Source organism: Artemia sp. Qi Xiang Cuo, chromosome 5 (genome assembly GCF_049724085.1).
Source record: "Artemia sp. Qi Xiang Cuo chromosome 5, ASM4972408v1, whole genome shotgun sequence".
NCBI classification, from domain to species: domain Eukaryota; kingdom Metazoa; phylum Arthropoda; class Branchiopoda; order Anostraca; family Artemiidae; genus Artemia; species Artemia sp. Qi Xiang Cuo.
In genome coordinates, this window is record NC_142798.1 from 35,277,750 (window position 1) to 35,288,421 (window position 10,672).

The 10,672-nt window shown below is 39.8% G+C and overlaps 1 protein-coding gene across 1 annotated transcript in view; it reads right to left on the reverse strand.

Annotated features, from left to right (window-relative positions):
- Nucleotides 1-2,560: 2,560 nt before the first annotated feature.
- CycC (cyclin C) overlaps nucleotides 2,561-10,672 on the reverse strand; it is an 84,859-nt gene continuing 76,747 nt past the window's right edge. The window contains exon 6 of the mRNA XM_089088838.1: nucleotides 2,561-3,573. Coding sequence (XP_088944964.1) covers nucleotides 3,498-3,573 — 76 coding nt within the window. The 3' untranslated portion in view covers nucleotides 2,561-3,497. The remainder of the gene's footprint in view (nucleotides 3,574-10,672) is intronic.

A 10,672-nucleotide genomic window follows, 5' to 3' on the forward strand; every position in this document is an offset into this window, starting at 1 on the left:
GAACAATTTTTAGTTTGCTTTCTTATATACAAATAGAAATTAGTTTGTTCAGCAAAAGGTGGTCGAAAGGGAAACTACAAAGAAATAAAAAAAAGGTAAAGGATACGGCACTAGAAGTCCAAGCTGGCGGTGCTGATCCCCGTCCGAAGGCCCTTCAGCCAGGAAGTGCATCCTTTTCTTTCGCATACCCCTTCCTGCTTAGTTTCCCCAGATTTCTCCAGTTACCTATTTAGAGCTGGGTCGACTCTGGCTGAGCTTACAGAGTCACGCCACTGGCCCCCGTCCTAAACCAAATAACTGGCCACAACAGGAATCAAACCCTCGCCCTTCGGACAAAGGATTCCAAATCAAGCGTGCCATCCACTTGGCTAGGACGAGAAATAATAGTAAAGGACAAAGAAATAATAGTATAATATTAAAAAACAGGGATTTGTAGACGCCTACAAGGTAAAATAGCGACAGCCAGATTCGCACCTTTCACTCGAAACATTAAATCTTGTTTCTTTTTTTTAGGCATAACTTAAGCAATTTAGGTAGGAGTTCTGATGATTTTTAAGAATCATCAACATAGCCCTCCAAGAGGAAAATGCACTTTTAATTGTTAATTGAAAGTGGAATACAAAATTTGTGCCAGTACGGTTTGGATAGGTCTGAGGGTAGAATCAAATTTTGCTTGTCTTGATTAATTTCCCATGATATTTAAATGGACTTTCATTTTTAGGTAGAATTGAAGCTCCTACAGCAGGCAAAATGTGGTAGAACATACATACTCGTCTGACGACTATTATTTCCCTATAAAAGCTGCCTCTTTAAGTTACTTGTGTTCCGGACTTCAGGTTATTATCAGTAACATTGGGCACTGGACAGAAGTGGCTTCGTTTGATCCAAGAGGGTCAATGTATGAAATATTCTTAAAAAGAAAATAAGTTCTTTTTAATAAATTAAGGAAATTTTGACGCGTGCGCTCTTCATTGGGCAGCTTTATAATAAAAGTACTTAGGGGACGTGCTGTTTCTTGGAGTATTTTCTGTCCAAAGATGTTTTCCATTAAAATCAGGCGCTGAAGCTTTTCTGCGCAAAGCGGTTATGTTGTGATTATTTCTAAGCGTTTCAGGAGACATAAACGACGTCAAAAGTTTAAAAGGTAACTACTTGAAACGCTCTGAACTAGTGGTCGGATATGTTCCACCTGCTAACCAGCGAAAACTTGCCCCCCTTCACCAACTGAGGTCGAACCGATCCCAAACTCCGGAAATAAATAACTAGGACAATTACTCTTACTACCCACTGAGTCACATTTTTTATCTGGTAATCGATTTTACAGTATGTACTTAGACCCGTTCCCAGGGTTGTTGGCTCCAGGGGAAAAATTAATTATAGCCCCCCTCCCTCCAGGCTGAAATATAAGCAAAAAAAGGTCGAATCAAAGCGGGCAGTTCCCCAGCCGTGGTGCCACCGAACCACGACACTAGGGGAAAGCTGCCCGGTTGCCCCCCACCCCTTAGGATCGGCTCCGTATGTACTAATAATTATTATTTAGGGGCCCGCATCCACTGCTTCCACACAAAGGTTGTTTCGGGTCTTAATCTTCAGATGGCATAACTGCAGCACTGGCTCTTATAACGCACCGAGATTGACTAAAGTTCAATAATTCCTTTCGTTATAAGTGTCTTGACGGTAATAGTTTAGCCACCTTGCCCCTCCCACAACATAGGTTAAGTTGATATAACAGGCAAAATTTAAGACTCTGAATCTTACTTCCCACCAAGTATGTTTGAGACTCAACAGCCTGTCCTTGTGTGTGTCTCGGTGCCAAGAACATAGTAGAGTCTTTCCACCAATTTTCGTCAAACACCATCTGGTAAATAGCCAGACAGAAAATCGAAAATTCCATTAAAAAACAAAATTTGCGGTTTTCAGACTGAATTGCTTACAGAAGCAGAGAAATTGCTTACGGATTGTTCTGGGTACCGGGCTGACAGACCGTATTTCAAACAGTAAGCTGTACGAAAAATGTGGTTCAATACCGCTTTCTAGGGCTATAATGAAAGAAAAGTTGAGGTGGCTATGGCACGTTGTGCGGATGAAGGATGACAGATTGCCGAAGATTGTCCTTTTCGGCCAACCGTCTAGGACTAAACGGAAGCAGGTCGTCCTTGTCTGCGGTGGGAGGACGTCATAAAGAAAGATTTAAAGAAAATGGGAACTTCCTGGGAGGGTGTAAAAGGGGAGCCTTTAAATAGATTGAAATGGAGGAGGAGCGTGCGGAGCTGTGTTGGCATCAGGCCGCTTGGTGCTGTGGTGAGTTGTCAGTACTGGTAGTAGTAGTAGTAGAATGAATTTTCCAGCGGTATTTCAAATAAATGTAGGAGAAATACAAAACTGTCCATTTTACCACTTGAAAGATCAGTTTTTTATCTTCAAGAGTCTGACATAAATGATACCTAAGAAGTATGCTGTTGGAGCTAGGACATTCCATTCACTTTCTAATTTTTACTTTTTAAATGGCTATAAAATTGTATTCGAGTTTCTTACCAAAAAAAGAAAACAAGAAATTTGGTAAACTTAAGTGGCAATATCTGTCCTTCGTTTTCACGATCCCAATACAAAAACATTTAGAATTGCCATCGCTTACTGTTACCGAACTACAGGTTGCTGATCGTCACAAAAGAAACAACCTACGACACACCTATGTTTCAACTATCTGATCAGCACATTCATCTTTTTCATTTTTAATAGCAAAAAAGTGTAACTAACAGGCAACCGTTCTTGTCTTCTGAATAAACAGAAATAAAAAACAATTATTCTTTTCCTAAAAAACACACTTAGAAGAAACTCAGGCAAGGACCAAATGCCCCAGGAATCGTAAAAAAAATTAAAAAAAAAGAAAGAAAGAAATATGCCCCACACTTAAGGTACCCAAAAAGGAATACGTGACTGCAGCCTCGCAACATACCAATAGGCTCCTTCCGCTGCTTTCTTTATTAAAAACACTAACAAAAATTAATATCACCAACATTTGTTCCTCTGTGAAACAAAATTCATCTACAAATTCACTTTTTAAATAAAACTGCGTTAACGAGCTTTTTGTCTCGCGCCTCTGACATCATTATGCGACATATAACCTTAAATAATACTGTAAACTTTCTTGTAATCTACTCACAAAACAGGAAAAAAATGGGCCAACATATAGCGATCTTGCACGATCATTACTAGGCTCTTAATAATTCGCATTTATTTTCCAATCATTCCTCTTAGATATCATGTTGAACATTGAGGAAGAAAATTCCTCGCTTTTTAATTAGGGTATTTTGAACAATGCTTTTTTAAAAGACACTTATATAAAATTCATTATCGAGCCCATGGATTCTAAAAGGCAGGAGACATTTTCAACAGAAATGCTCGACTGTGGTAGTCTTTTCAGCTTGAAAAGCATATGCGCAATATTAATCACTTGTTCTATATATTTAATTTAGTACCAGTTCCTAAATTTCTAATTAACCTTGCTGTTGAGATGGATCGGAAATCATTTGTTGACTGGAGGGATCCTGGGCTTGCGCTGAAGATGGAGGCCTGAAATAAGAAACCGAACTATTATTTTCAGTGAGAACTTCGTTCACTTTTTAAATAAACACGCCAAATAATATTTTTGCTTCTGGATCAAATAAATATTTTTGTTTCGGGATCATGATATTATGCAGTTTTATTGTGTAGGAAATATTTATATAAATATTTTTTCGGTACACGGTTTCACCCTCCTACTTCTTATAGAATACATTTTTTTTTGTTAGTAGCACACCCTCGCAATCGACGCTTTTGTTGTGCCAACGACTGATTTTGTCTCTGATTTTTTTTTATAATAAATTATTATTACCAAAAAAAAAAAAAAAAAAAAAAAAAAAAAAAAAAAAAACTAGGCAGATCAGTCCGTGGTACTTTTGCCACAACGTCTTTTCATTAAAATTTCGATATCTAATTTATTAATTTTGGGTGAATGAGCAATCAAGTTGAGAAATTCACTGGGATAGGGATGTGTACAAGTACAATATTAGTCAAAGTCACTTAGAAGAGATATATGCAAATCCTTTTCCAACTCATGCGAAAATAATGAAGTCGGACACTGCAATTCGGATAATGAATTGAGAGCCGTTCAAAAAGGAGGAAGAACCAGGGCAATGTTTCAGGGGGGAAGGGGTTAAATGCCAATATTGCCCCAGGACATTCCATCCTGAAACGTTCCTAAATAAAGTTACTGTGTTGTTTCTTTGGGAAGCAAGTAATTTGATACAGCACTATTAGGATTAAACATTTTTACAGTGTATCTATTGTTTGTAAGTTTAGATTATTCATCCTTGCTTCACCTCTTCCCAACAGTGGCCCTTAAACTAATGGCCAAAACAAATTTCGTGTGAATCGCCTCCAAATGTAGTAAAATAATTCTTGCTTCGTTGTGCTAACATTGAACAAACGGTTTTTCTTCTCTTGAGTATTTTCTTCTCTTCGAAATCCATATTCGAAATTAAATAGCAAGACAACAAATAATTTCTTCTTTTTTTGCAATTTAAACTTCCAAGGTTATTCGAAAATGTCAGTTCATATTGAGTTTTGAACCAGGACAAATCGAAAATAAAACTATAGTGTTTCATAAACTTTACTAATCAATGCAGAGCTGAGAGCAATCGCGCATGCAATTCAGACGAAGAATATACATGCTGTATATTAGTTTTGGACAGGCAACCTTTCAATCTTTCAAGCTTCAATCAACGTTAGTTTTACAGTGTCTGTTTACTTGTGGTTTCTCATTCTGGTTTCAAGTATTGAACTAAATCCCTTACACTGAAAGTGAAAATAAAAAGTGGAACTTCCACGAAATCCACAAGTTCTCTGGCGACAAAATCACAAGTTTTTTTCCAAAGCGAGACTCGCTACGCCAGTAATTACTCGGATGGACCGCTCACATGTAAATCATGCTTTTCCTCAAACGGTTTAAAAAATGGTATTATGATGTTAATTTTGCAAGGAAATCGTTCTATTCTCAAGTGATTATTGCTTCAGATTAGGTCTGAAGCAATAATGCTCGGGAATATTAATATTCCCGTCTACAACTTTTTAGGGTAATCATTGTGATTGAGGTTAGGAAAAGTCACCCAACTTAACTCGACAATTTTTTTTAAACTTCCGTATTTACTCGCAGTATCAGTGAAGAAAGAAGGCAAAATCTTGTTTCTTTACTGGAATAAAAACAGCGTTTATGTTTTGTTCAGATACATATAGTACTGAACTTAAAGTTACCCCTCCCCCCCCCCCCCAAAAAAAAGAAGAAACAACACTTAATTTTAACTTTGCGACCCTAAATTCCCTCCTGGTTTAAATAAATAAATACGACCAAAACTTTACAGTATTGATAGAGCTTCAAAGAATGAACTATAAATTAAAAAGGAATCGTTTCATTTCGGCCTTCATTTAGACCAGGAGCGGGCGATCTACGAATATTCAGTCTTTCCTTTCTGTTTTTACAGGAAAAGAAATTATTAGCCATTATTTTAGAGTATATCTGAGTAATTCGATTTTATTTATTTATCATTTTTTCGCGGTGAACTATTCTGTCATACCAAAGAATGGTGCCCATTCGCACACTAGCAATACGCCTTGAGAAAAGCCTGGTGGGCTTCTTTTTTGAATGTTTTGACTCTTCAAACCCCTCTGTCCTGATCCCCACAATTATTGTATATTAGTTTAAATATCTTGCAAGTGAACCCGGAGAGTTTCCAATATTTTTTCGATACGGGTTCAAACTATTTGGGTGGAGAGGTGGTCAGAAACGAAAAACGACTATTTTTGATAATACAGAACCAAAAAGAACGCATTTACTTGGAATTTTCTACATTCAGGAGGGAAAGGTTCCAAACCAGGGGCAGATCCAGGATTTTTTTAGGGGGAGGGCGCAAAATAGATTGAGCAAGTTTAATTAACGCAAACTTGCGTTAATTAAGTAAATTACACTACGTTAGACTACGTTACGGGGGCGCACGCCCCTCCCCCCCCCCCTCGCCCACCTGGATCCGCCACTGGTCCAAACTACAGTAACCCTCTCCCTGACTCCACTATAGTCAGTAGCCTCCTGACTGCACCGCAGTCGGTAGCCTCCTGACTGCACTGTAGTCAGTAGACTTCTGGCTCCACTGTAGTAAGTAGCCTCCTGACTGCACTGTAGTCGGTAGCCTCCTGACTCCACTGTAGTCAGTAGACTTCTGACTCCACTGTAGTCAGTAGCCTCCTGATTGCACTGTAGTCGATAGCCTCCTGACTCCACTGTAGTCAGTAGCCTCCTGACTGCAATGTAGTCGGTAGCCTCCTGACCGTACTGTAGTCAGTAGCCTCCTGACTTCACTGTAGTCAGGAGTCTCGTGACTACTGACAATGCACCCTGACTCCCTACATGAAGGATACAATTTAAAACAGTCAAGTATTTTCCTGCTCGAAATAACACCCCTTAGGGTCTGTTTGCTATTCAACAGAGTGAAAGAAATCGTTAATTTGTCAATTTTTCCAATTCGCCCTGTATCGTTTGAACAATCAGAGGCAACGCTATAGCGTTGCCTATATTCAAGGCTATACGGCTCCAGTGTTTTATTATTTATTATTATTTTTTCCCCAGAGGCACTTCATATGGAAGGGGTCGTCGTAGAAACTTCAAAGGGTGCTCATTCGATTGGAAATCGAGAATTCTAGTGCCCTTTATAAGGGCCAAAAGTGATTAGAAGTCAACTAACACCCCTTCCAGGCCCACCAGATCCACAAACACATTCAATCAAAATTTTGAGATAGCCATTTTGTTCAGCGTAGCTGATTTCCAGATAGAAATTATGTTTTTGAGGAGGACACTCCCTCACAGCTCTAAGAGCAAGGATTGTAAGTGATGCCCTGGGGGTATATAGGCTTTTTATAGTAAAAATTGCTATAAAACGTTTAAAAAGGGCTCATTCGATTAGAAATTGAAAGAGTTAACACCCTTCTTAATAGTTTAAAGTGACTGGAGGGCAACCAAACCCCCTCTCACGCCCACCTTTTCCCCAGACACATCCGATCAAAATTTTGAGATAGCCATTTTGTTCAACGTAGTTGAAAATTCAGGAAATTAGGTCTTTGAGGATAATAACCCCCCCCCTTCCCCATAGCCCTCAGGGCAAGGATTATGACTTGAACCCTGGGGGCCAGTAAGGTTTTGTTTAGACAGCCTGGTCTCCGAAAATTTAGAGAATACTAAGTTGAACTCGCGTTGAAGAGGCTAGCTGTCGTTTTAATCGTAAGAAGTGATTAGAAGGCACCTGAACATTTTCTCACGCCAATCATTTCCCTACGTCAACCAGACCAAAATTTTTAAATACCTATTTTGTTTAACGTAGTTGAAAGTTCTAAAATTATACGCTTGGGCAGGACACTCCCCCCAGAGTCTTCAGGGGCAAGGGTTATAAGTTATGCCCTGGGGGCATATATGGTTCTTATGGAAGGAATGCTCGTATTTACTTCAGAGAGGGCTCATTTGATTAAAAATTGAAAGTTCTAGTTCACTTTTAAGTTTCACTTTTCACTTTTCAGTTCTAGTTTTCACTAGTTTCACTTTTAAGCGTCAAAAGCTATTGGAGGGTAACCAGCTCCCCCCAAAACCCTTTTTTCCCAAATGCATTCAATAAAAATTTTAAGATAGCTATTTCATTAAAAATAGTTCAAAGATCACAACAAAAATTCCGTTGTCGATACAACTCCCCAGGGCCCGGGGGCAGGCCTTCTAATTTATGCCCTGGGGGCATATATGGGTCTTATGGAAGGGATGCTCGTATTAACTTCAAAGAGGGCTCATTTGATTGGAAATTTAAAGTTATAGTTCACTTTTTAATAGTCGAAAGAGATTGGAGGGCACAAACCCCCCCCCCCTCCACGCCCTTTTTCCTCAAACCTATCCGATAAGAGCTTTGAGATAACTTTTTTTTTAAATAGTTCAAAGACCATATAATGAAAACTCCGGGGTCGACACAGCCCCCCAAAGCCAGAGGACAGGTGTTGTAAGTTATTCCCTGGGGGAATATATGGTTCTTATGGAAAGGATGCTCGTAAAAACTTCAGAGATGGCTCATTTGTTTGGATATTGAAATTTATAGTTCAGTTTTTAGAGTCAAAAGAGATGGGAGGCTAACTAGCCCCCCCCCCACCCCTTTTTTCCAAAATGCATCCAATAAAAAATTTGAGATAGCCATTATGTTAAAAATTGCTCAATAGTCAGATAACAACAACTCAGGTGTCGGCACAACCCCCCAGGGTCCAGGGGCAGGCGTTGTAAGTTATGCCCTGGGGCATATATGTCTCATATGGAAGGGATGCTCGTATAAACTTCAGAGAGGGCTCATTTGATTGGAAATTGAAAGTTCAAGCTCACTTTTTAATAGTCAAAAGAGATCCAAGAGCAGTTAGCCCCCCCCCCACGCCTTCTTTTCCAAACCCATCTGATGAAAATTTTCAGATAGAAATTTTGTTAAAAATAGTTCAAAGGTCGGATAAGAAAAACTCCGGTGTCAATAAAACCCCCCAGGGGAAGGTGTTCTAATCTATGCCGTAAGGGCATGTATGGTTGTCATGAAAGGGGTCCTCGTATAAACTTCATAGAGGGCTCATTTGATTGGAAATTGAAAGTTCTAGTTCACTTTCTAAGAGTCATGAGAGTTAAGGGCCACTAGCCCCCCAGGCCCTTTCTTCCCCAAACCCATCTGCTACAAATTTTGAGATAGCCAGTTTTTTGGAAACTGTTCAAAATTAGATAACAAAAACTCCTCCCAGGGCCCGGGGGATATGCGTTGTAAGTGTTGTCCTGGGGGCGTATATGGTGCTTATGAAAGGGATGCTCGTATAAACTTCAGAGAGGGCTCATTTGATTGAAAAATGAAAGTTCTAGTTCACTTTTAAAGAGTCAAAAGATATCCTAGGGCAACTAGCCCCCTCCCCCCCCACACACACCCTTTTTCCCCCAAGCCCATCCGATAAAATTTTTGGAATAGCCATTTCATTAAAAATAGTTCAAAGGTCAGATAAGAAAAATTCCTGTATCGACGCAACCCCCCAGGCCCCGGAGGCAGGCGTTAAGAGTAATACTCTAGGGGCATATTTAGTTCTTATGGAAGGGATGCTCGCATAAACTTCGGACAGGGCTCATTTGATTGGAAATTGAAAGTTCTTGTTCACTTTTTAAGATTCAAAAGAGATCGAAGGGCAACTAGACCCCACCCCCTCCTCCATGCCCTAAATACATCAGATAAAAATTTCGAGATAGACATTTTGTTAGAAATAGTTAAAAGTCAAGATTTAAAAAAATCCGGTCTCGACACAGCCCCCCAGGGCCCGGGGGCAGTCGTTGTAAGTTATGCCCTGGGGGCACATATGGTTGTTATGGAAGGGATGCTCATAACTTCATAGAGGGCTCATTTGAATGGAAATTGAAAGTTGTAATTCACTTTTTGAGAGTCAAAAGTGATTGGAGGGCAGCTAGCCTCCCCCCACACTCCATTTATATTTTCCCCAGAGGCACTTCATATAGAAGGGGTCGTCGTATAAACTTCAAAGGGGGCTCATTCGATTGAAAATAGAGAGTTCTAGTGCCCTTTTTAAGAGTCAAAAGTGATCGGAGGTTAAATGCCCCCCCCCCCAAGTCCCTTTTCCCCAAATACATCTGATAAAAAATTTCAGGTAGCCATTTTGTTAAAAATAGTTCAAAGATCATATAACAAAACTACTTTACGTATGACCATTTCGTTTAAAATAATTCAAAGGTCAGATAATAAAAACTCGTGTCGACACAACCCCCCCCCCCAGGGGCCCGGGGCAGGCGTTGTAAGTGCACTGGGGCATATTTGGTTCTTATGGAAGGGATGCTAGTATAAACTTCGGAGAGGGCTCATTTGATTGGAAATTGAAAGTTCTAGTTCACTTTTTAAGAGTCAAAAGAGATCGGGGGGCAACTAGCCCCCTCTCCACGCCCTGTTTTCCTTAAACCCATCCGATATGAACTTTGAGAGACCCATTTTTACAAAATAGTTCAAAGGTCAGATAACAAAAACTTCGGTGTCGACACATCCCCCAAGGGCCCAGGGGGCAGGCATTGTAGGCTATGTCCTGGGACCGCATGTGTCTCTTAAGAAAGAGATGCTCGTATAAACTTCAGAGAGGGTTCATTTGAATGGAAGTTAAAAGTTGTAGTTCATTTTCTCACAGTGAAAAAAGATTGGAGGCCAACTAGCCCCTCCCGCCCTCCATGCCTTTGGGTTTATCGGATGGATAAACCCATCCGACAAAAATTTGAGGTGACCATTTTGTTTAAAAAATACTTCAACCATCAGATATTAAAAATCCGGGGTCGACAGAACCCCCCAGGGCCCAGGGACCGGTGTTGTAAGTTATGCTCTGGGGATATATATGGTTCTTATAGAAGGGATACTCGTATAAACTTCAGAGAGTGCTCATTTGATTGAAAATAGAAAGTTCTAGTTCAATTCTAAAGAGTTAAAAGAGATCGACTTTTAATTAGCCCCCTCCCACGCCCTTTTCCCCCAAACCTATCCGATAAAAATTTTGAGATAGTCATTTTGTTAAAAATAGTTCAAACATCGAATAATAAAAACTCCGA